We start from the raw sequence: 27,945 nt of genomic DNA on the forward strand, positions 1-27,945 counted from the left end.
TGACACTGTTAGGATTCTGGATAAAATCAGCCCTTCTGGGAAGTGTGTAAGTCAAACAAGGACTTTCTGGTGGCGTTATACAGGTTTCCCATGCCCCATGAGTACAGGAATAGCTCCCTGGGGAAGGAGAATGGGCACATGATGGCAGGGAGCCATTCTTGGATGGTCCCATCGTTCTGTAGAAATTGTCGTGCAGGAAGAAGAAGCACGTGGCGAATGAGCTGGTAGTGATTCTGCTGATAGTTTTGATCATTATGATTTGCTCCTGAAAGGTGATGTGGGATGAACTGCAATATTTAGAATGCTGACATTCCTTGAAACAAAGATATAGAAAAAGGCTTATAATTGCATGATGCCTTGTAGTTTTCAGCTGCTCTCATGTGGATCCTTTTTCGTCCTTCTGAAATGCTTTCCCAGGAGAGAGCGTTGTTTTTCGTGTATAGATGAGGAGCCTGGGTTTCAAATGGTTAGGAATTCAGCACACACATTGGAATCTTTAGTTTCCTGGAACATTTTCTATTCAAGTATAGACCACATGGCCTCTAAAGGCTGGCTCATTCTTAACACCGTGATTGGGGATCCAGCCTCATACCTGGGGTGGGTGGCAGGAACTCCACAGCCATCCTGGGTGCTCTGGGGTGGGGTGGCTGAGCTGTGGCAGCCCCTCCCAGCTGAGCAGCAAGGCTGGGGAAAGCTCATTCCATTCCCCTTGGTTCTAACCAGGTAGAGGCTTACACTGCACATTTCCTTAGCTGGGAACTTTAGAACTTTACATTTAAATCTAATCTGTGATCCAGGGGGTAGACACATGGGTATTCACTGTACAATTCCTACATTTTTTGTATATTTAAAATTTTTTTTTATATGTGTCATGGACGACAAAAGAAATGAGACCCCTTTGAGTTAGCTTTTCTGTATAGCATCTTCTAGAATCAGGAGGCTGGACAGGATTTAGTTCCATCAGAAATCTGAATCTTTCTGGTCAAGAGACGGCACATTAAGTTCTTGGTTGTGTGGTTTCTGGGAAAGAAATATTCTAAATGAGTTCCAGGAATCACCTCTGTGGGATTTCTACAGGAAAAATGACCACTCTTGAAGCTTCGCTGTCACTAACAAGAATAATGGTGACGGTTTCTAAGCTGTCTCCAGCCAATCTTTAGTTCTTTTATGCAGAGTGCTTTTATTCCAAGTGAAGTGCCCTTCTGTTTAATAGTGACCTCCAGTTATTACAGGGATTGCAGCTGCATTTGATGGACGTGAACCTGCTCATCTCTTGCTCCCCAGCTTCGCCTCTGGGGTGCATGGCAGGAGCTCCACAGCCATCCTGAGTGCTCTGGGGGTGGGAAGTCTCTAGGGGGAGTGGACAGTGCATGGCCGGGACGTTCCTGTCCGATGTTCCACACTGGTGTGTGGGCGTCTCTGCCCTGTTTCCTCCGTCCATGCATCTGTGGCCTGTTTTCTCCGTGTGTGCCTCTGTGGCACGTTTCCTCCGTCCATGCGTCTGTGATGTTTCTTCTGTCCGTGCGTCAGTGGCGTTTCTTTCGTCCCTGCGTCTGTGGCACTTTTCCTCCCTCCGTGTGTCTGTGGCTTTTCTTCCCTCCGTGCGTCTGTGGTGTTTCCTCCGTCCGTGCGTCTGTGGTGTTTTCTCCGTCTGTGGATCTGTGGCGTTTCCTCTGTGAGTCTGTGGCCTGTTTTCTCCATCCACGCTGAAGGCCGTCGCTTCTCTCTAGTCACCACTTACTGATCGCTCCCTGTGTGCTGAGCCTGTGTCAGGCATGTGGCCTGTGTCACCTGTGTGGCAGGGTTTTGCGTGACACACAGGGACACACGCTTGGGGAGCTGCAGTGATGGGGTCATAGCCACGCAGCTCAGCCCTCGGTCTGAGGGTCTTGGTGCCCACCCAGCTCTTCCCGAAGCAGCCTGGGGGCAGATCCCAGCTCTGCTTTCTCTCCTCGAGGTACCTCATGAAGTAAACTAAGCAAATCGAAAGTAGGAAACGGTTGTGAAATGAGGTCTGGTTTCAGGTGTGTGTGGTCATTTCTCTTTACATGTTTACTTCACATACCCCAAATGATATACTTTCCAGCTGGTATAACAATTAATTACCAGCCATTACTAGTACAAAATTCCATGAAGGATATTTGAGGAGGGCATAGTCTCAAAAACATGCTTGATTTTCACAGTTGTGATTTGCATGATAAAGCTGTCAGGACTGTGACTTTCTTTTGTTATATTATTTTTATTTTTAGACCCTTGGGAGGAAGTTATTTAGTGATTACTTATAATTGTGAAAATAATGTAATGATTACAGAATCTCATTAGAATAAATATTATATTTTCTGTTCCTTATGTCAATGAAATCATCTTAATCCAGGCCGATGTTGGCAGGAATTGTCACGTTTAAAATGGGTAAGATATTTATGTGATGTGACGACCTCCCGTATTGTCTCTGGAACATATCAGAACTTTCATCTCAATTCTCACTTGTTGACACCCTACCCTGTTTTGTAATTATTCTTGTTTGCATCAGAATTTTGAATCCATGTACCTGAGATGATACTTACGTATGCATGTACGCATGCAGGTGTGTGCATGTGTGTATGCGTGTGTATGTGCGTGTCCACGTGTCCATGTGCACGTGCATATGCATGTATGTGTGTGCATGTGTACGTGTGTATATGAGTGTACGTGTCTGTGCATATGCGTATGTATGCATGTATGTGCGTATGTGTGCATGCATGTGCGCTCATGCACACACGTGTACATGTGCATGCACGTGTGCACGTGCATACACGTGTATGTGTGTATGTGTATGCACATATGTAAACGTGTGTGTACATGTATAGGTACGTGTATGCATGTGTATGCATCTGTGTGCGCACAGATATACCTTCCCCTTTCATACAGGCTGTTTTGAGTATTGCTGTTAGGCAGTGACAACTTTCTGTTTCCTCAGTCAGAAAATGGGTAGCTCATCATTAATAAAGATGAGCATTCAACATCAAGAATAACTAAATACAAATGAAATTGTCACATTAAATAAATAAATTGCAAAACAAAGGCAATGTTCTGTACTATGTGTTCACATTGAACTTTCTTTTTTTTTTTTTTTTTTTTTTTTTTGAGACGGAGTCTTGCTCTGTCGCCCAGGCTGGAGTGCAGTGGCCACATCTCGGCTCACTGCAAGCTCCGCCTCCCGGGTTCACGCCATTCTCCTGCCTCAGCCTCCCGAGTAGCTGGGACTACAGGCACCCGCCACCTCACCCGGCTAGTTTTTTTTTTTTTTGTAATATTTAGTAGAGACGGGGTTTCACCGTGTTAGCCAGGATGGTCTCGATCTCCTGACCTCGTGATCCACCCGTCTCCGCCTCCCAAAGTGCTGGGATTACAGGCTTGAGCCACCGCGCCCGGCCCACATTGAACTTTCTTATAAAAATTGGTGTGAATGTTTCCCACTTATTGGAAATCACATGACTAGTTTAAGCCAAAACGTGGAATATTAATTAATTCTGTCTTCAGATCACTTTTGCATATTTATGATTGATCTGTTCTGCTGTTCTGGAAGCTCTGAAAACCACTCTGTCTTACTCTAGCTGGTGCCACGGTTGTGAGAATTCAGGGAAACAAGGTGTTTGCCAGTTTAAGTATTTTAGATCTCAAACTGCCTCTTTTCTGCATCATAAACCAGTCTTAAAGAAAGACATAGTGTGACTTGTAGTGAATTATATCAATTTTATTTTCTGTGGCTGAATCATCACTCTACATTGTGAATTAATGTTATTTTTCAGATCGTCTTCATAACACAGGGAGGTTCTCTAGTGTTGAGTGCAGGTTCAGTGAAAGTACTAACACTGTTACTACGGACTTAAACAGACTTGTTTTCTGAGGTGATAACCTTGGAGTCAGGCATTCAGTGTCCGCCCATCTCTTGGTTCCGAGTTCTCGGTCCCCTCCCGCTCTCCTCCCCCTGTACCCTTACTACTGTCTTACCTTCTTTTTGACTCATAGGCCCTCGGAAGATGGTGTGTTGGGTGCAGGTGCCTGCTCTGAATCTTTGATAACTTTGGGAGAGAACTTTTTCTTTGGAGCAAGACCTCTCTCAATAAACTTTCAGTAGCCTGAGTATCATCTGTTGTGTGAACTATTTGTGGAAAATGTTCAGCATTTTTCCTTGGATTTTGACTGATCTTTCTCCACCTGCCAGTTTCTTCTCAGTTTGCCATGTCTGTACCCTCACCAACCCGTTCCAGCCCTGGTTACATGTAAAGTATTTGAAGCAGAGCTCTGCAGATGAGAGAGTGTATGTCACCCCCCGAGTTCCCTTTCTGGCCTCTGAGTGTCGGTTGTGTTTTGTTCCGAGGGACGACTCTGAGGCTCCTGGCCCCTGTTTTGGAGCACCCCACACCAAATTGGGTGTAAAATGAAAAATGGGTTTATGCTGTATTATTGTAATTCATAGAGTAGATGATAAAAATGCTTGAATCTGAACAGCAACTGAAAATGAGGACATGGTACCAGTTTGGATGTTAGACGACTTTCTTGAAAAAAGTTTTCATCAAATTTAGAAACTGTGTGTGTGCTGTTTTCTATTTCATACTTAGAATATGTATAGTGTGTGTTGTATGAAGGTGTTGTATGAGTGTGTTGTGTTGTATGTGAGTTGCATGGGTTGTATGTGTTGTATGTGCATATTGTGTTGAGTTGCACTTATTGTATGTTTGAGTGTTGTGTGTTGTATGAGTGTGTTGTGCATGTATTTGTGAGTTGCATGCTTTGTACGTTGTATGAGTGTTGTGTGTTGTATGTGTGTATGTGTATGTCGTATATGAGTTGCATGTATTGTGTGTGATGTATGAGTGTTGTGTGTTGTATGAGTGTGTTGTACATGTGTTTATGGGTTGCACGTGTTGTGTGTTGCATGAGTGTTGTGTGTTGTGAGTGAATTGTACATGTATTTGTGTTGAGTTGCGTGTGTTGTGTGTATGTTGTATGTGTTATATGTTGTATGAGTGTGTTGTACGTGCATGCTGTGTTGTGCGTGAGTTGCATGTGTTGTATGAGTGTATTGTATGTATATGTTGTGTTGTGAGTTGCATGTATTGTGTGTACGTTGTATGAGTGTTGTGTTGTATGAATGTGTTGTACGTGAATGTTGTGTTGAGTTGCGTGTGTTGTGTGTGTTGTACGTGCATGTTGTGTTGAACGTGAGTTGCATGTGTTGTACGTGAGCTGTTTGAGTGTGTTGTATGTGTATGTTGTGAGTTGCGTGTATTGTATGTATGTTGTATGAGTGTTGTGTGTGCATGTTGTGTTGTGAGTTATGTGTGTTGTGTGTTGTATGAGTGTTGTGTGTTGTATGAGTGTTGGAGTCCGCGTGTTTCCTAAACAAAAGAATGTACACACAAGACAACACAGGACAAGAATACATGGCTTCCACGCTCAGAGCCTCCGCCTCACTTTATTTATACTCCATAAACCCCACGTCGGCAGAAAGAACACAATGCAAAACAAACTTTCTTTACCCAGATGTAACCTTCTGCTTAGTTCCTTGTCTCTATGCTCTTCCTTATTTGTCCACCTTCTTGGCGCCTACGGGAGTTCATTAAAAGTTCAATTGGAGATACTGTCCTTGAGCCCTATCTATTCTTAGCATACTGTTTTCAAGGGCCCCTGCATATGAGTGTGTTGCATGTGCATGTTGTATGTGAGTTGTGTGTTGTGTGTGCTGTATGAGTGCATTGTACGTGTGTGTTGTGTTGTATGTAGGTTACGTGTGCTGTATGTGTGTATGAGTGTGTTGTACGCACATGTTGTGTTGTGAGTTGCATGTATTGGTTATGTGTCGTATGAGTGTGTTATAAATGCATATTGTGTTGTGAGTCGCAGATATTGGGTATGTGTTGTATAGGTTGTGTGTGTTTGTGTGCAGTGTGTGTTGTCAGTGTTGTATAACCGCATTATACATGCGTGTTGTGTTGTGTTGCATGTGAGTTGCATGTTGTCAGTGTGTGCCATGTGAGAGGCGGGGCATCCACATGACTGCTCCTCAGTGAGTCCTGCCTTGCAGCCCCTTCGAGCTTGTATCTTCCCGAGCAGCCTAGAAGCAGCAGGCTGTTTGCCTCTGCCCCTCCCCAGGAGGCCTCAGCCAGGTCCTGTGCTCAACCCCCCGCTGGGCAGTTTGCCTCTCTTGTCTCTCTCTCTTCTCTCTCATCGTCCTCCTGCGCCTCCTCCTTCTCGGGACCTGCATCCTTCCTCTGTGCTTCCTGGCAGGCCACACCTGGGACGTTGGAGTTCAGGCTGTCCTCGAAACCGTTTGCTCCTCTCTGAAGAGCGCCCCCCTTGACTGGCCGTGAGCAGCTGGAGTGGATTGCAGGGAAGGGAGGTGGGTGTTCCTGTAGAGACGCCAGGGTCTTACCTGGGGAGAAGGGAGCCTGCACTGGGCAGGCCGCCCTCCTGAGGAAGGGGATAGGGTGGGAGGAGGCTCTCGTGGACAAGGGGCTCACCTCCTGCCCTCCTTCCCTCTATCCCAGTCTGTTGTGAGGGAGGGCGGGACCCTAGGTGATTTCTATGCAGATCTTCAATTATCCACACTGTGAAACAAATACTTCTGTTTTTTTTTTTTTTTTTTTTTTTTTTTGAGACGGAGTCTGGCTCTGTCACCCAGGCTGGAGTGCAGTGGCCGGATCTCTGCTCACCGCAAGCTCCTCCTCCCGGGTTTACGCCATTCTCCTGCCTCAGCCTCCGGAGTAGCTGGGACTACAGGCGCCCGCCACCTCGCCCGGCTAGTTTTTTGTACTTTTTAGTAGAGACGGGGTTTCACCGTGTTAGCCAGGATGGTCTCGATCTCCTGACCTCGTGATCCGCCCGTCTCGGCCTCCCAAAGTGCTGGGATTACAGGCTTGAGCCACCGTGCCCGGCCTAAATACTTCTGTTTTTAAGATCAGAGGAAATCTCCTTTGTTTGTCTGCCTTTTATTTTATTTTTATTTTATTTTATTTTATTTTATTTTATTTTATTTTTTTTGAGAAGGAGTTGCCCAGGCTAGAGTGCGGTGGCGTGATCTCGGCTCACTGCAACCTCCACCTCCCAGGTTCAAGCAATTCTCCTGCTTCAGCCTCCTAAGTAGCTGGGATTACAGGTGCCCGCCACCACATCCGGGTAATTTTTGCATTTTTAGTAGAGATGGGGTTTCACCATGTTGACCAGGCTGGTCTCAAACTCGTGACCTCAAGTGATCCACCCGCCTTGGCCTTCCAAGGGGTTGGGATTACAGGCGTGAGCCACCGTGCCCGGTCTGTCTGCCTCTTAGTTAGAACCTGTGTATTTTATGTTTTAAATTTCACTTTTCTGGGTCAGAACAGTAGTGTTTCTTTTTCGTAGTGTTGCTATGAATGTCCTTTACGATTAGGAGACTGGGTTGGCTGCCCACTGGAGAGTGGTATCACTGGGTCACGGTCACCATCTGCCCCAGCAGCGTCCAGAGTGTTTAGAGTCTTTCCTGGACGTAGAAACCCTTTTGTCTGACGTTCAGATAAAACCAATCACCGCATTCAGTTAATCAAAGAGGTCAGAGCTGGGAACCGTTAGTGCACATCCACCTCTCCCGAGAGTGTTCACGCCTCTTCCACACGGGGCTAGGCTGCTGCTGAGCATGGTTCTGCTGGCTGTGGCTGTGGCCCCTTTCCTCAACCACAGCCATCGCAGGCCTGCCACAGTTTTTGTTCTTCTAGAAGAGAATAGGCAACACAAGAGAAGCAAGGTATGTTAGATATGAAACCATTAAAAATTATTTCCTCAAACATTGTATATATTTTTTGCCCATACCTAATTTGATAGCAATTTTAAAAAGATTAAAATGAAAAAAAAATCCCCTATATTAAGTCTTTGAAAGGCATCCAACTTAGTTTTCATACAATTATTCTCTCTTTGGAGTCATACTTTATTGGTTTCAGTAATGTGTAACAAATGCACCAGCATAAACAGATTTAGGAGCAAACAGCTGCTTCGTAATTATAGTTCAGCTCGCGGGGCCCAGCTGTAGGGGTGCAGCCTGTGCCTGCCTGTGCGCCAATAGGGCTGGTCACCTTGAGCATCTGGGAGTGTCTGGGTAAGTGAGGTCTGGGCAAGGCAGCATCCACACACCTGCATAGTTCTCACTTTGTCCACGTTATCCGACAAGGCCACAAAATTATCAAGTAAGTGTTCTCCAAGCGCATATTCAGTTAGTGTTTGGAAAGTGCATAGGTACCTCATACAGCACCTTTAAGAGGAGCTAGGAGCCCAGGAATGATAGCAGGTGTGAGGCCTGTACTCTCTTTGCATAGATAAAATATGCATGTGCATATCTGAGGCCAGAAAGTTTGATTGGGGCCAGAATGTGGAAGTCCTTACCTGTGGGATACTAGGGAACCACTGTGGATTTCGGAGAGAATCGTGTCTCTGATGTGCAGCATGCCGTGGAGCCGGGGGGTGACAGGGCAGGCTCATGCAGGGCACTCGCCGTGGCCGGAGGAGGAGAGAAGGCAGCCAGTGAGCTGAGCAATTCGGTGCCTGGGTCAGGAGGGGAAGAGGGAGTACAGGAAGGCGGATGAAGCTGCGAGTCTGCACCTCGAGGTCGCCGTTGCGCTTTGCCGGAAATCAGGAGAAGCAACTGTGGACCTGACTCAGAGATACTTAGAGACACCACTGCAAGCTGCAAGTTTGGAAATACAGGAGGAGGCTTGGGGAAAATCTGGAGCAGGGAGCATTTGGGAGCCTCTTAGGTAGAAGTGCAGGTCAAGTAGCCAGAGTGTGAGGCATGCACGTCTGGAGAGAGGAGGCCAAAGGAAAGCCCACATTTGGAAATGGAGGAAGGGTTGGAAGACCCAGAAAAGGCCCTGCTTAGAGTCCAGAGAAGAGCTGGATGGTGCAGTTCACGAAAGCCCAGAGCCGAGAGTTTCCAGGAGAGTCCCAAGTGTTGCTGAAAACCAGGGGGCAGGACTCCAGTTGGAGCCTGTGAGGGGAGCCTGGCGGCCCTGATCCCTGAGAGCAGCCAGAGCCTGGGCGTCATGGTGGAAGTGGGTGGGAAGTGCAGGAAGCAGGTGGAGATGGCCTTTCAAGGCCTGGTGCTTCACACAGGTAGCCAGCTGTGGACCGAGACACAACTGGAGAGGGGCCTGAACCCAGAGCATCTCCAGGTGGATGAGGGAGCCAGGAAGGGCAAAGGTATCCGGAAGAAAGGGGGCAGGCATGGAGCCAGGTCCCCAGGGAGGCTGCAGTCTTCTTTTTCTGTTCATGGACTGGTTGTTGGTTATTTTGAGTTCTCAAAGTCGTCCACTCGGTGTGGTCCAGAGAAAGTTCCCAGGGGTCTCAAGTCGGAGCAGGCCTTGTGCTTTTCTGAACACTGTGCGTGTTGACTCAGGGTTACCGTCAATGGCTAATTCTAGCGTGTCTTTTGTTGAAGTCTGCAGAAGAGCCTCAACCAGCACCAGCTCTTGAAGAAATTATAAAACTTGTGTTCTTCTGATTCTGGGATTTTTGCCTGAAATGCCTCGTATATTTTTGGGTAGGTGTTGTTAGCACTTGTGTTACAGCATTTGGAGCTCTGCATTTTTGTGATGTGCTAGCTGTGAGGATGTTTAAAATTAGATTCCTAGAAATCAGGTTATAGGAGCTCTCGGCCATGCTTCATGGGTTGTGTTTTGACTCCTCATAGTGGACCCCATTGCAGTGGCTATTCTTAGTATTTGTGGAACACCTGACTGGTGATGCTAGGAGAATGTGATTTGTTTTCTTTGTAAGTCTAAAGTCTAATGACCTTGTAGAGTCTTTATACCCATCTCTTATATATCAGCTTTAATATACTTGAAAATGTCCTCATTGTGCCCTTGAAAAGCAGGCTCACATTTTAAAAGTCATCCTTTTAAAATCCTTTTCTGCAGCCTGTGCCCTTTGTCTGTTTTGTTACCTTCACTGCAACATCATGAAACAGGGACAAGGGCTAGAATCTGTTTCAAACACAGAGCTTGAAACAGGGACAAGGACTAGAATCTCTGTTTCATACACAGAGCTGAACTGTGCTGAGCGACCTGCTATGCTAACGTCTGTTTCTGTCATGAGAGGGAACCCAGACCTCTTGACTTTTCCTTTTGTACATTTTCAAAAAGAATATTTTTTCCTCTCTGGGGTCCATTCCATTGTGGGATTCTCTCCTAAGGCTGTTTCTTTGCATTCCATTTTGACAAGTATGATTTAGTTTCCGAGATGATGAAAGGGCAGTGAAAAGGCCTGGGAAAGAGAAAGCAGGAAGAGAAGGAATTGTCTCATGATTTTAGTCAGAAGGAAATCACTCAGACAGAAACGCTATTCCAAGTGGGTCAGATCCCAGGAAGTGGGATTGAATAAGTGACATGGTATCGCACAACTCTGTTTTACATTCTTGCTGTTGCCAGGGGTAACGAAAAGAATGAGTATATTCATTCCGAGGTCAAATATATATCTTTGCTGACTCTGACTATAATTAGCAGAATTCGTTCAGTTCAAGTTTGAGAATACCTTTACAGAAGAGGGTCTTCGTGCCCGTGTGCCTATTTCTATTTATATGTTCGCACGTATTGGAGTATAAATGTGTGTGTGCTGTGTGTGAGACCTCATTATTTGAAACAAGAAATGTGCAGTAGAGCTTATTAATTACGAGAAGGTACATTTGGGGGATAAACTACTTTGTTTAGAATTGAATAATGGGGTCTTTGAGGGATGTATATATGTATGTGTGTTTGCATTTATGTGTATGAAAGTGTGTATTGCATGTATATGTGTTGTGCATGTATGTGTGCCTTTGTGTGTAATGTACATGTGCATGCATGTGTATATGTGTGCATGTGTATTTGTGTTGCATGTATGTGTGTGCATCTGTTACATGTTTAGGCACGACTGCACATATGTGCAAGTAGACATGCATGGATGCTCGTGTGTATATAGTTATACATGTATATTTGTGCACGTTATGTCTACGCATTTACATATGTATGTGTGTCAGAATGTGTATGTATATGCATGTGTGTTTGAGTGTTGTGTGTATGCTTGTGCATGTGTGTTTGAGTGTTGTATGTGCGTGTGTGTTTGAGTGTTGTATGTGTATGCATGTGTTTGGTGGTATTACGTGATTATGTGAATGTGTGTGCATGTGTGAATGTATGCATTGCATGTAGGTGTGCTTGTCCATGTGTATGTGTGTGTGTGATATATGTCTGTGCATGCATGCATGTGCACATTTGATTTGTGAATCCTCTCTGGGAGGGGCATGTTCCTGGAGACAGTGCATGGGATCCTCCGCTGTCCTCTCAGGGAGAGAGACATTGTGAAAGTTCGAGCCATTAGGTAAACATGCCTGATGTTCTATAAAATATATATTTAAATATACCACTGGGGTTAAATATATGTTAAATGGGTGCAAAGCTGTTATATTGCATTAAAAGTCATGTTAGTACTTCCTGGTTAAAGGCTTTGTGAATGATTTCCTGTACATGGGACATAATACACCACAGAGAATTACAGTGGGTCAATGGTATTTGCCAGGAGGTCTGGCTTGTGATTGGTATTTCTAGTTGCAGACATGCAGGTTGAGATTTGCTGGACTTAGAGGAGGGTCATTGACTCTGCCCACTGAATGATACCAGCGTCTCTGCTGCTTCCTTTTTCTGCCGGCTTCATCCAGAGCTGGGACAGCTGCTCTCAGACGCATTGTACTTTTCTCTCCATAAAAATCTGCAGCATTTGTTAGCAGTCCAGTAGCAGACCGAGTGGCAGGTCCAGGGGCAGGTCCAGCGTCAGGTCCAGCATCAGGTCCAGCGGTAGGTCCAGCATCAGGTCCAGGAACAGGTCCAGCGGCAGGTCCAGCGGCAGGTCCAGGGGCAGGTCCAGTGGCAGGTCCATCCAACTTTCCACATGGCCCATGTGAAAATGTACCCTCTCCCTTCCATTTTTTAAAGCAGTATCATTAGTAGAGCCTACTGCCATTTCTCCTTGAGCTCCTCACAGTGGATGGTAAGCATTTGCTTTATTAAAGCAAAGTTCTGTGCTCTTTGTGCTAAGTCTCCTCTGCCTTTCTGTGAGAGGCTAGAATTGGGATCGACCCTCAGCTGTGCCAGAGCCTTGGTACACGTCTCAGTTCTGGAATCTACTCTGTGCTTGTTGCCTTCCATCCACCGACAGCCATCTGTCTTCCTGTCACTCCTTCAACACGGAGTCCAGCAGTGTGCACACAGGTGAGCCTGTGTGAATGCTGGTTTTGTAGGATCTTATCGGGACCTTAGTCGTCTTTTCACTAGGAAACCAGACACTGCAAGGGACTTAAAGAAAAGCCCAAAGAAGCCGTATCAGTAGAATCATAGAGACAGAATTCTACAACCATAGGAAATGGCATTGATTATCATGAAATGTGCATTTATGTGAGGCATAGTAAAACATCACATTTCTTACTGGGTAAGAGCTTGGAAAAGAGATTATGAAAGTATAACTGACTCTACTCTTGTATCGTGGAACATGGTAAAATGATGCAAGGTATTGTATAGAATGGAACAAACAGAATAGAATTATATAGAGTAGCGCAGAATAGAACAAATAGCATAATGTTATATAGGGTAGCATAGAATAGAAGAAACAGTGTAACATTATGTAGTGTAGTATACAATAGGACAAATAGTATTACATGGTCTAGAATAGAACAAGTAGGATAGTATTGTAGAGTATACAGTTGAACTAATGACGTAGTATTGCATAGCATAATACAATCTAGATTAGAACACACAGCATAGTATTAATATTACGTAGTGTGGTGTGGAATAGTAGAGTCGCATGGCACAGAACAGAGAGGATAGTGTTCTGTAGCACTGATGCAGGAGTTTTGCTCTTTAGCTCAGCTGGGTCCAGGTTCTTGTCTCATGACCAGGAAGAAACAGGCACGGGGACATCGAAGAGTGAGTGCAGTGGAACTTGTTAAGCTAAAAGTTAAGCTCTCAGCGAAAAGAGGGGTCCTGAGAGCAGGTTGCTGGTCGCTCCCTTCCCAGTTGACTACAAGGGCTTTTATGTAGAAGCTGATGGGGCTGGGCTCGCTGTCTAAGGGGCAAATATCTGGTGGTTCCACCCCATTCCCTCGTGTGCATGGGGACCTTTAGTCTGCTGTGAGCATGTTTAGGCGAGCCCCCCCGTGCAAGTCCCCCTATCTGCACAAAACATGGGCTGGAGGCTCTCTGGGACCCTTCCCTTACTGTCTGCCTAAAGCAAGCTGGCTAACTCCTTTCTGTATAGAAGAAAATAGAATAGAATAGAACAGATAGTACAGTATTTTATCGTATGGAATGAAGCTGTAGTATTCTATCATAGAGAATGGAATAGTATAGAATAGAACAAACAGATCGTACTAGTGTAGTATAGAATAGTAGCCTCATGCAGCACGGAGCAGTGTTGTGCTCCCTATGTACAGAGTGTAACCACCATGAGAGCGTTCTTCAGTGGGGCGTCACTGGCCCTTCATATTTCTTTGGTTCTGCGGAAATGAGGAGAGGGAGTTAAGAGAGGGGGAGGAGGTTGGCTTTCTTACTTTTAAGGCGCTCATTACTTCTTGGGGATCATTTGATGGTCCCCTTTGGTAGTATTCTGTGAAGCAGTCTCTGTACTCTGTGTAGGGTGAAATGTGGGGCAGTCTGTGGACTCTGTGTAGGGTGAAATGTGAAGCAGTCTGTGGACTCTGTAGGGTGAAATGTGGAGAGGTCTGTGGACTCTGTAGGGTGAAATGTGGAGAAGTCTGTGGACTCTGTAGGGTGAAATGTAGAGCAGTCTGTGGACTCTGTGTAGGGTGACACATGAAGCAGTTGAGAAAGGATGAAGTCAGAAGTAGCTCAGCAGAGATGCACTAACTCTTACCTGGGAGACTGTGGAGCAGTCTGTGGACTCTGTGTAGGGTGAAATGAGGTGTTTTGTGTAAATTTTTGTCTCATGCCTGGCACATGGCAGAGCCTCCGTGGATCTTGCCGTCATGAACCCTCTGATAACTTCTCTACAGTGCCCTCCACACTATAAATACCACACATTGTGGGAAGTCCGGGCCTTTTCAAAGGCTGGGTTTCTTTTTAACAAAATTGGAATGCCCTGCATATTTGGAATGGCCAGATCATCCTGCACTTTTGACTTCACTTGTCCAGCTGGGTACACCTCCCTGCGTGCTGCCAAGGTTTACAGCGGAATTCCCTGACGCCACTACCCTCACTGCCTGCACCTGAATCTGCTGTGGGGTCATTTCCTTATTGGACTTGTCTGGGGACCTCCTGAGGGGTGGATGGGTCAGGACTGGGTTATCTGGGGAAGGTGTTCATGGCATTCCTGTTTGCAGTCTGTGTCTCTGTTGGAAGAGATGCTTTTAGCACATCCGTTAATCCAGACGTGATTAGCAAGGGGTGTCTCTCTCAGGTAAGAGTTGGTGCATCTCTGCTGAGCTACTTCTGACTTCATCCTTTTTCAAGTCTGTTACAAAGAGAACTTTGGTTTCTCAAGATTTAAGAATTAATGTCAAAGAGCAATTTAGTGTTCTTTTTGAGTCCCCAGCCTTGCTGTGGATGATTCATGAGTCCTTGGTGGTTAGGGCCACAGCACAAGCGGTGGGCCGTCTGTTCCCCACCCTGGTGGATACTTTATCACCCAAAGAAATGTATTCTGTTAACATGTCTCAATTAGAATATTTTAGTAGGAGACAGAGTTATGGCTCTTGTTTTAATTTGTAATAGATAATTACTGTAGCAGGGGCAAGGTTGAGACTTGCAGTGTGGCTCATGGAAAACATTGATTAGAAGCACCCAAAATATATCACCAGCTTTGTTGCTGCAGCTCCAAGGGACTAGGAATGCATATGTATTTTTTCTTTTGTTATTATTTATTATTTTTATTTTTGAGACAGAGTCTTGCTCTGTCACTTAGGCTGGATTGCAGTGGCATAATCTCAGCTCACTGTAACCTCTGCTTCCAGGGTTCAACAGAATCTTGTGTCTCAGCCTCCCACGTAGCTGGGATTACAGGTGCCTGCTACCGTGCCCAGCTAATTTTTGTATTTTTAGTAGAGACAGGGGTCTCACCGTGTTGGCCGCCACCCCCGGCCCGCCCCTCTGGCTTCTGGGAGCCCCATTGCCGGGGGTGCAGGCACCCCCCGCGGTCGGGCTCCCGGCCGCCACCCCCGGCCCGCCCCCCTGGCTCCCGGCCGCCACCCCCGGCCCGCCCTCCTGGCTTCTGGGAGCCCCATCGCCGGGGGTGCCGGCACCCCCCGCGTTCGGGCTCCTGGCCGCCACACCCAGCAAGTGGAGGCAGGATGAGATCACAGGATGGTGTTAAAATTAAAATTAAAAATGAAATTTTGGGCACTCATTGTCATTGATAACATCTTATCAGGAAACAGGGTTTGAGAACAGACAACCTGTCTGACCAAAATTTATTAGGTGGGAATTTCTTCATCCTAATAAGCCTGGGAGCGCTACAGGAGGCCGGGGCTTATTTCATCCCTTCGGCTTCAACCGTAAAAGGCAGAACGCTTCCAAGGGGGTTGTTTATAGGCCTACCCTCAGAGCGCATTCTCTTTCTCAGGGATGTTCCTTGCTGAGAAAAAGAATTCAGCGATATTTCTCCTATTTGCATAAGAAAAGAGAAGAAATATGGCTCTGTTCCGTCCAGCTCACCGGTGGCCAGTTCAAGGTTATCTCCCTTGTTCCCTGAACATCGCTGTTATCCTGTTCTTTTTTCAAGATGCCCAGATTTCATATTGTTCAAACACACATGCTCCACAAACAATTTGTGCAGTTAAGGCAATCATCACAGGGTTCTGAGGTGACATATATCCTCCTCAGCTTACAAAGAAGATGATGGAATTAAGAGATTAAAGTAAAGACAGACATAAGAAATTATAAAAGTATTAACTTGGGAGAACTAATAAATGTCCATGAAATCTTCATATTTTATGTTTTTCTGCCGTGGCTTCAGCCATTCCCTGCATTCAAGGTCCCTGACTTCCCGCAACATTCTCTCTCCCTTTTCCTCTATATAAATGTGCCATGGCGATGAAGGATTGTTCATTGTCTCGATTTGACGCAGGATTCTTCGGCTGGTCCGGCACACTAAAAACAAGCCGATTAAACAGAGACACATAATTCCAAAATTTACTGCAGTAGAGTTCCCAATAGACTTAATCCAAGTCGTTGGGTTTAATCCATAAAGATTTTTTGCCACTTGATCTAACGCCTCAGCTCCAGGCACAATATTTAAGTGACTTTGAGAGGCTTCAAAAATTTGTTCTTTTAATTTAGAAATGTCTAAAGTGAGATTATCTTCTCTTCTTACCATGTGATAAGTAATCTGCTGGTGGGACTGACAGTAGGTACTTCTACCAACCAATTTTGAATAGCAGGCATTAAACATCCTGGTGCTCTCCCTAGGCAAATAGGAGGATAACGTTACCCAGTGGAAATATTTATCATCATTCCTTCTTCCTCCAGTTTGGCAGGGCAACGATCATCTGTGGGACCAGGTACCCACACACTATTATTAACGTATGCTTCAATAGGATTATCCATCCATGTGACTGCCCCAATTAAGGGTGGGAAAGGCACATAGGCCCAGTAGGTATAATTAGCTGCAGCTGCTCCTGCAGGCATGGGGAGACTTACCACCGTTGATACAATCATTAGAGCTGCAAGCAGCATTTTTTTCTGGGGTTTGTGTCACCTTTGTGCTAGCTAGGCTTTTTCCAGCTAACGGTGTCAGCTTCTTTAACTGTGCCCAGGTCGGCAGCTCCGCCTTCTTGGTGCGTGGTGACTTCATCTGTTCTTCTGATATCACCACTTGGTTCATCATGTGAGTCAATGGCGCTCGATTGGGTGTTTCCGTCTCCGTGGAGGTGCTTTTCTCTGCATCTCCGATGGGTTCATTGTAGAACTTTAAATGTCTAGTGGGTATCCAAACAGGAAACTGATTTTCTCCTGGTGAAACACAAGCAAAACCTCTTCCCCAGTTATCACCTTCCCTATTTCCCATGTCTTATTTTTGTTGTCTTTCCACCAAATCAGTTTTCCTTCATGTGGATTGTTCTTTTTACCAGTAAGATGTTGTTCTGCGGAAGTAGTAGTCTGATTTCTACAAATGTTTAAAAAACTTAAAATATAGAGTGCTAGATTAAGCTGCATCTGAGGAGTGGTACACTCCTTACTGTCTCCCCCTTCTTTTTGTTTAACTGAGTTTTGAGTGTTCTATTAGGTCTTTCAACTATGGCCTGTCCTTGGGAATTACAAGGAATTCCTGTTGTATGTGTAATATTCCACTGATTTAAGAATTTTTGGAAAGCTTTAATGTAATAACCTGGTCCATTGTCAGTTTTAATTATTTTTGGAACTCCCATTACAGCAAAACAAGATAATAAATATTTTTTAACATGGGAAGTACTTTCTCCTGTCTGGCAGGTTGCCCATATGAAATGTGAATAAGTATCAACTGTTACATGAACATATGATAATTTTCCAAATGAAGGTATATGTGTAACATCCATTTGCCATAATGCATTAGGACACAGACCTCTGGGATTAACTCCTGCCTCTTGAGTGGGCAGGTGTAGTACTTGACACTGGGTGGAATGTTGTACAATATCTTTTGCCTGTTTCCATGTGACATCAAATTTGTTTTTTAATCCTGCTGAAATTACATGAGTCAAAACATGAAGTTCTTGTGCTTTTATGAATGCAGAGGATACCAGTAAGTCAGCTTGTTCATTTGCTTTAGTTAAAGGTCCTGGTAAATTAGTGTGTGCTCGAATATGAATAATATAAAATGGGAAATTCCTTTTTCTTAGTTTGTTATAACAAATTGAACAACTGGTTTAACTGATCATCCATGCTATATTTAATTAGAGCTGTCTCAATATCCCTTGTAGCCTGTACTACATATGCAGAATCTGATATAATATTAACAGGTTGATTAAAATCTTGTAACACTGTAATGACTGCAACCGACTCTGCCCTTTGAGCTGATTGATATTGAGTTTTGATTACTCGCTCTTTTGACCCTGTGTAAGCTGCTTTTCCATTGCTGGAACCATCAGTAAATACTGTCAGAGCATTTTCTAAAGGTTCATGTCTGGTAATTTTAGGTAAAATCCAAGTAGTCAATTTTAAAAACTGGATTATTTTTGTTTTTGGGTAATGATTATCAATGATTCCCACAAAATTGGCAAGGCCAATCTGCCATGCACCAGAATTGATAAAGGCTTGTCTAACTTGTTCCTTGGTTAAAGGAACAACTATTTTGTCTGGGTCATTACCACACAATTTTATTATTTGTAATCTTGCCTGACCAATTAATGTAGCTATTTGATCCAAGTACAATGTAAAAGTCTCAATTGTACTGTGAGGAAGGAATGACCACTCTACAAGATCAGTATTTTGAATGATGATGCCTGTTGGAGAATGTGTACTAGCAAAAATTAAAAGTTGAGTGGGGCTAAGGGATCTATTCTACTTATTTGCGCTGACTGAATTTTTTCTTCCACTAATTTAATTTCTTTTGTTGCCTCTGGGGTTAATATTCTTTTACTATTTAAGTCTGGCTCTCCTCTTAGGATAGAGAACAAATTTGACATGGCATAAGTAGGAATGCCTAGGCTTGGCCGAATCCAATTAATATCACCTAACAATTTTTGAAAGTCATTTAATGTTTTTAGTGTATCTTTTCTTATTTCTATTTTTTGTGGCTTCATTTTTCTATTTTCTCTCTGCATCCCTAAATAATGAAAAGGAGTAGAGGTTTGGATCTTATCAGAAGCTATTGTTAGTCCTTCACTGGAAACCTCTGCTTGCAGAAATGTGTAACAGTCAATTAATTTGTCTCTTGTTTCTGCAGCACATAAAATATCATCAATATAGTGAATAATATAACAATCTGAAAATTTACCTCTAACTGGTTGAAGGACTTGACCTACAAAAGTTTGACAAATAGTTGGAATATTAAGCAATCCCTGAGGTAATACTTTCCACTGAAACCTGGTGGCTGATCCTTTATTATTTATGGCTGGTATAGTAAAGGCAAATTTTCCACAATCTTGCTCTGCCAGAGGAATGGTAAAAAAACAATCCTTAAGATCAATTATAATTAAAGGCCAGTCTTTCGGGATCATGGCTGGAGAGGGCAATCCGGGTTGAAGAGGCTCCATGGGTTTAATTACAGCATTTACTGCTCTTAAGTCCATTAACATATGCCATTTGCCTGATTTTTTCTGAATTACAAATACAGGAGAATTCCAGGGTGAGAATGAAGGCTCAATGTGTCCCTTTTCTAATTGTTCCTTTGCTAATAAATGTAAAGCCTCCAGTTTTTGCTTAGCTGGCGGCCACTGATTTACTCATACCGGTTTTTCTGTTTTCCAAGTTAATGGAATGGGTTCAGGAGGCTCTACAGTGGCCGCCCTTAAAAATGATACCCTATTCCTTTTCTTTCTTAATTTTTCTCAGTCTCAATTGGGACTTTAATGCCATTTTCATTTTTTCCTAATCCCTTTCCTGGTATATATCCCATCTTAATCATGAGTTTTTGACTCGTGGAGCTGTATAATGGAGCGGGCATAATGATTTCTGCATCCCATTGTTGTAATAAATCTCGACCCCATAGATGAATAGGAATTGAAGTAATCATTGGCTGAACAGTACTTTCTTGATTATCTGGTCCTAAACAATGTAAAATCATGTACTTTCATACACTTCTGAAGCTGTGCCTACACCGACAAGTCTTCTAACAGCCTTTGGTTTAGGCCAATTTTTGGCCACTAATTTAAAGCAATGCCAGAGATATCTGCTCCAGTGTCTACCAACCCTTCAAACTGTTTTCCTTGAATAATGGCCTTACACACGGGTATGCTCTCAGAGACCAGACTTACCCAATATGCAGCCTTTCCTGCCGGATCAGTGCTTCCGAACCCTCCTGTTCTTTTTATCTCACTCTTTCCAACTTTAATATAAGGTAGGAGTAATAATTGAGCAATCTTGTCTCCTGGCCTGGCACTCCAAGGAATTGAGGAACAAATAACCAATTGAATTTCGCCTTTATAGTCTGAATCAACCACACCAGTATGAATTTGAACTCCCTTTAGATTTAAACTTGATCTTCCTAAGATTAGTCCTACAGCCCCCTCAGGCACTGGGCCATATACCCCTGTGGGGATTTTTTGTGGAGGCTCCCCTGGAAGCAAAGACTGCTTGTATGGTGCATACATCTACTGCTGCACTGCCTCTTGTGGCGGGGGATAATTGCTGTATTGTGATAACTGGCTTATTCCCTGAGACACTTGTGACAGTGGGGGTTGTTGTTCCTGAAAACCCTGAGGAACAAAGGGCTGAATTTGGAATGCCCCAGTTTGTTGCGGGGCCTGAGGCTGGCCCCTCCTCTCATTTCCTGACACTGGTTGCCCATTTTTATCAAATTTAGAACGACATTGATTACCCCAATGTTTTCCCTTTTTACATCTTGGACATAGGCCAGGTGGCTCTTTATCTGTTGTTGTAGTAGCTTCAGTAGTTACATTTTGCTTACTTGAGACTAGGCAATTCTTTTTTAGATGACCAATTTGACCACAATTATAACATTTTTCCCCAAATGTTCTAACTTGTCCTCCTAAAGCAACTCCTGTGATTGCTTGAGCCATAAGCATAGCTTTATGCATAGCTCCTCCAATTCCATTGCAGGCTTTAACGTACTCTGAGATTACATCTGATCCTGCGGGAACCCTTCCTTTTAATGGCTTAATGGCTGATTGACAATCAAGATTGGTGTTTTCATATGCCATCAACTCCACTATGACCTTACGGACATTTTCATTGGTAATTGACTTTTGAGTAGCATCTTGAAGTCTTGCTACAAAATCAGGGTAGGGCTCTTTAGAGCCTTGTCTTATTGTATTAAAGGAGGGGCAGGTGGTTCCTGTGTCTTGGATTTTCTCCCAGGCCCTAAGGCAGATAGCCCTGATTTGCTCAATGGCCTCATTTGGCATTATTACTTGTTGGTCAACAGTGCTCCAATTTTGACCTATTCCTAATAGTTGATCTGCATCTATGTTAATTGGAGGATTGGCAGTCCTATTTCTTTGGACCTGTACTTGTGCCTCATCAATCCACCAAGTCTTAAATTGTAAAAACTGAAAGGGTGAGAGTGATGATTTTGCCAGAATCTCCCAATCATAAGGAATGAGTCTATGTCCATGAGCAATGGAATCAAATAATGTTCTCATGTAAGGAGAGTTGGGTCCATACTGTTTTACTCCTTCTTTCATTTCTTTTAGCATTTTTATAGAAAAAGACTGATATCTGGCTTCAGCTATGGGAGGCTCTCCCTCTTGGACCCCTTCTCCAGGTGGTCTTGCTTCTAATATTACTGGGAATTGCCATGCCTCAATATCTCCTTGTTTTCTTGCCTCATCAATAATTTTATGTACTGCACTACCCTGTGTACTAGGCGGTGCTGTAGGATTAAGTCTCATGGTGGGCGGCTGAGGATATGGCACCCTGCCCTGTGGCAGTGGAAATGTTCCTGGTTGTCCATACGGATTTTCTGGGGGCTGCCGATACTGCAGCTCGGCTGGCAACCAGTATTGATAGACTACTGGCGGCTGGGATTTATTTTCTACTGGCTGATATTGTGGACACTGTATTTGGATTGGCATTGCCATGCCAGAGACTCTTTTTCTATTTGATCTTCTTTTGGAGTTTGTACTTGTTTAACCTGCATTTGAGGTTGTAAAGTTACAGGCATCTGAGGTGCTGTAAGAGGAGTTGGCCATCGTGGTTTAGATTCTGATGGCTCTGCTAATTCTGGACTCTTTTCTTCTAATTTTAACGTTTCAGGATATACTACCTCCTGTAATTGATTATCATAAACATTTTGCATTGACCGAGCCATTACCAGCTCTGCTACACATTTACAGTGTGAACTTTCCTTTCCTTTCCAGGATTCTATCCCTGCCTCTTTTTCACAATCTACTGCACAGCTTTTAGGGACATCAGAAATTGGAACGCTATCTTCTTCTGTTTGCAATGGTTCTAAAGCTACTTTAATAATGACTCAATCATTCCATACTGTAAGTAGGATGATTTTACCTTCCCTACTTGCTTGTTTTAATTCTTTGCCAATTTTTTCCCAGTCTTTTAGATCTAAAGTTCCCTGTTCTGGAAACCATGGACAAAACTGTTCTATTGTTTGAAATAGCATAATTAGATTTTTGGTAGAGACTTTAACTCCCCCTCTTTTTAAGAGAATTTTAATAAAGCTGTGATAAGAGGCATATTTACTTTCAGTTTGCCCCATTGTTACCCTAGGTTCTTCCGAGTGCACAAGCTTATCGCAAGGCTGACTGTAGACGTACTCGGGAGTCTCTCATCGACTTGTCCTCAATGACCACGCTCTGGTGTACCTTCACCTTAGAGAAAAGCTTCCACGTTGGTCACCAGATGAAGGGGTGGCCTGCCCCTCCACACCTGTGGGTGTTTCTCGTTAGGTGGAACAAGAGACTTGAGAAAAGAAATGAGACACAGAGACAAAGTATAGAGAAAGAAAAAGTGGGCCCAGGGGACTGGCGCTCAGCTTAGAGAGGACCCACACTGGCACCGGTCTCTGAGTTCCCTTAGTATTTATTGATAATTATCTTTACCATCTTAAAGATAAGGGAGTGGCAGGACAATAGGATCATTGTAGGGAGGAAATCAGCAGTAAGACATATGAACAAAAATCTCTGTGACATGAATAAGTTTAAAGGAAAATGCTGTGCCTTGAGATGCATATGCAAACATCTCCATAAACCTTTTAGCAGCATTGTTTCAGCCTATCACATGGGGAGAAACCTTGGACAATACCTAGCTTTTCTAGGCAGAGGTCTCTGCGACTTTGGCCATGTACGTGTCCCTGGGCAGTTGAAATTAAGAGAATAGTGATGACTTTTAACCAGCAAGCTGTCTTCAGGCACTTATTTAACAAAGACACATCCTGCACAGCCCAAAATCCATTAAACCTTGAGTCGCCGCAGCACGTGTCTCTTGCACGGACAAAGTTGGGGGTAGGGTCACAGATTAACAGCATCTCAAATACAGAACAAAATGGAGTCTCTTATGTCTACTTCTTTCTATATAGACACAGTAACAAGCTGATCTCTCTTTCTTTTCCCCACAGAAGTGTTAGTTTTTTATTTGTTCAATCATTTGGAAATGTAAAATCCATTCTTGATTCGCAGGCCACGAGAGCAGGCAGGGACAGGCTGCCCCTTGCCGACCTCTGGAAGGAGCTTAGAGAAGGAAATGACAGGCTGGGCCAGCGCAGCCTCCTCACAGCGAATTCGCTGCAGGAGGGTCCTTCTTAGCAACCACTTCTCATCCTTCATCTTGGCTTCAAATGCAGTTCAGGTGGAGAAAGAGAGAACAGAACTGGCCTCAGCAACAAGAAGGAAGGAGACGCAGGGTCAAGCAGCCCTGTGGACCGATCACACTCAACATTCACACCAAGCGGAGCACAGGCAGGACCAGCCCAGGGGGGCCGAAGTGGAGGCTCTCTGGGGTGGGGGAACTCTGGGTGGGCAAGATTCACAACCTAAAACTCATATAGAAGTTCTACACAGCAGTAGTTACAGAAAACACACACTAAGAAAAGGCCAAAATAAAAATAGGACAGCCACCTTTGACCGCACCTTATCCCTCAGGAACCCACCTTCAAGCCCTGGCAGATGAAGACTCACTTCCTGATGCACTTCCCGGTGAATTATGTGGGCGAATGCATCCGAACTGTCCCCTACACGGACCCAGATCTTGCCAGGTAGGAGGGTGGAGGTTGGGATCTCTCAGGCCTGAGCCTTACAGAAGCAGCTTGTCAAGCCTGTTCGAGTTCACAGGGCATGTTTTAGCACAGGAAGAGTCTGCACTGACTCTGAGTGTTGGACCTGGGGCTTTGTGAGTCTACGAGCAGCCCTCTTTAAACAGCAGAGTCTTTATGAACAAAGGCCCTAACCACAAACTCCTTTCAAAATGCCCCATGTACTCCCCTCATCTCTAGGTGGAAATTGAATGAATTTAGGTTGAGACCTCTGATAAACATGGTAGATTAATCCTTCGTGAGGACAGATGCATGGAACGACAGCAAAGGTAGATCAAGACACAAAGCCACAAGGGAGAGTGGGAGGTGACCCAGGCAGCCATGGGGGCTGCAGGAGAACCTCATGAGCCAGACTGTGGGTGGGTGGGTGGGGGGTGCCTGACCCGGGGCCACAGAGGGACAGGGCAGTGGGGAGAAACCAGGTGGTCCTGCAGAGCCCTGCAGATGGCAGGGCTGGAGGCTGCCTCACAGTCCCTCTGAGGAGTTTGCCTCCCCTGTCTCCCCACCAAGTCAGAAGCTCAGGGAAGGAGGCCCGGGGTTGAGCGGCCGAAGCCACGGCCGAGAGTGAGGGTCAGGCCTGTTCCCAAAGTGGCGTGGGGCGAGGGAGTTTGCAGCCTACGAACTGGCCCTCCAGCCCTTTCTTCCAAAGTGTGGCTGCCCCTCGGCTGTGTTCATCCCATCTGTGGAAACTGGCCAGACCAGGAGGACAGACTCACAGACATACACTTTTGGGGACCTGTCAGTTGGGTGTGGATGACACAGATCTGTGCAAAAATGTTATATCCCGGAAATTCACTTCCTGTATCCTTGTCCCAGGCAGCTACCCCCATGAGGGACTAAACCAAGGAGGAGACCCCCAGGGTCTGGCTCCAACCTCACTGGTCCCAACTGATGGTGCCTCAGCCACCCGAGTGGTAGAGAGGGGAAGGCAGGCTTAGGCCTGGGCAGTCTATCCTGATAGGAGAAGGTGCCGGGCCTCCAGGGTGTACGTGTGTCACAGTAGGACCACAGATGGGGAGGTGTGTAGCCAGGTGGGAGGAAATGTGGGGCTGCAGTGGGGGCCCAGAAAGAGCTCTTCTGTAGAAAAGAGGTGTGTGGTCAGCTGTTTTGTTCATTAATTTCCATATTTGTAGGAGATAAACAGATCTGTCTGCTGTGCCAGCAGAAGAGTGGTCTGTTTCCACCATCCAATAGGAAAATGCAGACAGAAAACGCTAAAAATGTGGAGGTTCCCCCTGGGCCAGGGGGAGTCTAGATCTTTTTTTCCTTGTTTTTTGTATTTTATAATCTTTCAACAGTGAGCATGTGTTTTTAATATACAAGTAATAGAAATTTCTCAAGGAGGAGGATGCATGGATGGATTGAAGGCCATCCCTGCTGGTGCTTGTAGAGGCTCCGTCCCCCAGGGTCTGGCTCCAACCTCGCTGGTCCCAACTGATGACGCCCCAGCCACCCGAGTGGCACTGGGTTTCTCCTGGAGGGCCCACACGAGATGGTCATGACTTCTCCCAGCACAGCCCCTGGGAACATGCCCACTCCTTCCTTGATTTCCCACCTGGCCTATTTGACTCCCTTCATCTGCTTTGGGAAATGGCCCATCTGTGGAAGTGGTGACCCGGGGCTGATCTCGCCACGGGCGCCTTTAAGGAGCCTGTGTCTTTGCTGCAGACGCTACCATCATTGTCTGCCCTGCCTTCTGTCGGAGGAGGATGTGTTCTGGAATCATCTAGAATGTGATGTCACCATTCGCAGTGGAAGGCAGATGAAATCAGCCCCGTTCCTGGAAATGTGATGTATCGGAGAGTGTGTGTTTACTTAAGGGATTCCTATAAAACTCAAAGAGTTTGACTTCAGTTTCCTTTTTTTTTTTTGGTATCCTGATGTGAGACATTTAAATATTCATTTGCACATTTGCCTTTACAATAGAAATAACATCTTTCTACTTCACCAGATTTAAAAAATGCCACATATGCATTGGAACAAGTTAAGCAGTGTGGTGCTGGAAGTGTTAGATTCCCTCCCCACCACCACTGCTTTCAACCATGTAATCCAAGACAACTGCTTGAAAATTGTGCTTCCTTGTGCTTTTTAGTTTTTGTTAATTAAAAAGAAAATCTCATGCCTGTAAGCCCAGCACTTTGAAGGCAGGAGGATCACTTGAAGCCAGGTGTTTAAGACCAGCCTGGGCAACGGAACTAGACCCTGCCTCTACAGAAATTGTAAAAATAGGCGTGGTGGCACGCATCTGTAGGCCCAGCTACTCAGGAGACTGGTGGGAGGATCCCTTGAGCACAGGAGTTCAAGGCTGCAGTGAGCTGTGATTGCCCTTATGCACTCCAGCCTGGCGACAGAGCAAGATCCCGTCTCTTAAAAAACAAGACCAAAAACATGGGACCATAATTTATGTGGCATTATTGTACAACTTGATTTTATTTTCATTTTCACTGAATCCAATAATTACTTCATTGTCTATGTTTTTTTATCAGCCATGGTGTTTTAAACTTGCATTTTTTAATCATTAATTTCAGTCTTAAAATCCTTGCATGTTTGATGACTGCTAAATTCCTACATACAGAAATTCGAGAAAAAGGTGGCGCTTACAGTGGAGGCGCAAAACTCAGCCACAGTGGGGTTTTCACCCTTTACTCTTACAGGTGAGCTTTGCTCTAGTTCACACATTGGGACACACACTGTGTTTTAGTCTCCTACTCATGATTATCAGTGTCATTTTCTTCTACTGCAGTGAACTTTAGACAAAAGTTGTTCTATGTGCTGCTTTTCACTTCTCGAGCACTTAGCCACACCCAGCAATGTCCTTTCTGGTGCAAGGATTGGGGCCAGCAGCGTAAACGGGAAGCATTCTGTCTTTAGTAAACCCTGGCTTAAGCCAGCATATTTTGGCAAAACACGGTAGTGCCTCCATCCATGGTTTTGCCTTCCACGGTTTATTACCCAGTCACCCTTGGTCTGAAAATATTAAATGGAGAATTCCAGATATAAACACTTCCAAAGTTTTAAATTGTACACCATTCTTCTAAGCAGTGGGATGAAAGCTGACACTGTCTACGGTACCTGCCTGTTGGTCACTCAGTAGCCGTCTAGGTCATCAGATACGCTGTGGGTGTCCAAGAGCTTCTGTTCACAGAACGCTTGTTTTACTTAGCATAACTTTTATTACAGTATAATTGTTGTATTTTGTTAATATCTTGCTGCACCTAATCTATAGACTTTTTCATAGGCATAGGAGAAAAACACAGTATCCATAGTGGCTGTCTGAGGTTGCAACCCTGCTCTGGGGGACCTGGGACACAGGCCCCAGGTGAGGGGCGCGATATAGCCTGAGAACATTCTTAGCTCATTTCATTTGGAGGTGCCTGATGTGGATGCAACTGTTAGCTTTCATAAACATAACACCGTTATTCTAAAATAATAAATTCTTGATTGTGTATGGCTTTGCTGCCCAAGAGAACCTGTATTCTGACACTTTTTAAGAAGGAGTTGGCCAGGCATGGTGGCAAGTGCCTGTGGTCCTAGCTACAGGAGGCTAAGGCGGGAGGATCCCTTGAGCCTAGGGAGGTTGAAGCTGCAGTCAGCAGATTGTGCCACCACACGCCAGCCTGGGCGAATGAGAGCCTGGCTCGTGGATGCAGAGATAGATTAGGTAGGTAGGTAGGTAAGCAGGCACGTAGGTAGAGAAGTCGGTAGCTGTTGCCACCCTGCTGAGTTCTCCCATTTGCTGTGCTGGAAGCCACTCTTCTAGACAAGGATGGGGAAGCAGCTCACAACCCCTCTGCAGCTCTGAGTCAGGGTGGAGGGAGGGCTGGGCTCTTTCCATTTACACAAAGGGAAGTCTGGATCAGCCCCCTCAGACTGATTCCTGTACTGCCCTGGGTGTGTCCTTAAGGGAGATTAAAGGAAAACCTTTGTTTGCTTGATTTTTCCATGTGAGTCTTCTGTAATTTCCTCGTAATCTTGACCTGCCCCCACCCTCCACATCTTTCCTCTCCTGATGTCACAGAGAGGTGGATTTAAATCATCTGG

General features: G+C 44.9%; 1 protein-coding gene across 15 annotated transcripts in view; it reads left to right on the forward strand.

Annotated features, from left to right (window-relative positions):
• The window catches only part of LOC140711982 (presequence protease, mitochondrial-like), a 55,542-nt gene that overhangs the window by 13,279 nt on the left and 14,318 nt on the right, over positions 1 to 27,945 (forward strand). For 11 of the 15 annotated variants that reach the window (XR_012093330.1, XM_073017306.1, XM_073017307.1 and 8 more), the window contains exon 2: positions 23,735 to 23,847. The exons of 1 other annotated variant lie outside the window; for it this stretch is intronic. Coding sequence is in view for 10 of the 14 variants with exons in the window: in XM_073017306.1 (XP_072873407.1) it covers positions 23,796 to 23,847 (52 nt within the window). In the remaining 4 variants the exon portion in view is untranslated. Of the gene's footprint in view, positions 1 to 23,734; positions 23,848 to 26,432; positions 26,559 to 27,945 lie in introns of those variants that run through there. 3 more of the 15 variants (XM_073017311.1, XM_073017312.1, XM_073017310.1) reach the window with 2 other exon arrangements.

This window comes from Chlorocebus sabaeus, chromosome 7, assembly GCF_047675955.1.
Source record: "Chlorocebus sabaeus isolate Y175 chromosome 7, mChlSab1.0.hap1, whole genome shotgun sequence".
Classification (NCBI taxonomy): domain Eukaryota; kingdom Metazoa; phylum Chordata; class Mammalia; order Primates; family Cercopithecidae; genus Chlorocebus; species Chlorocebus sabaeus.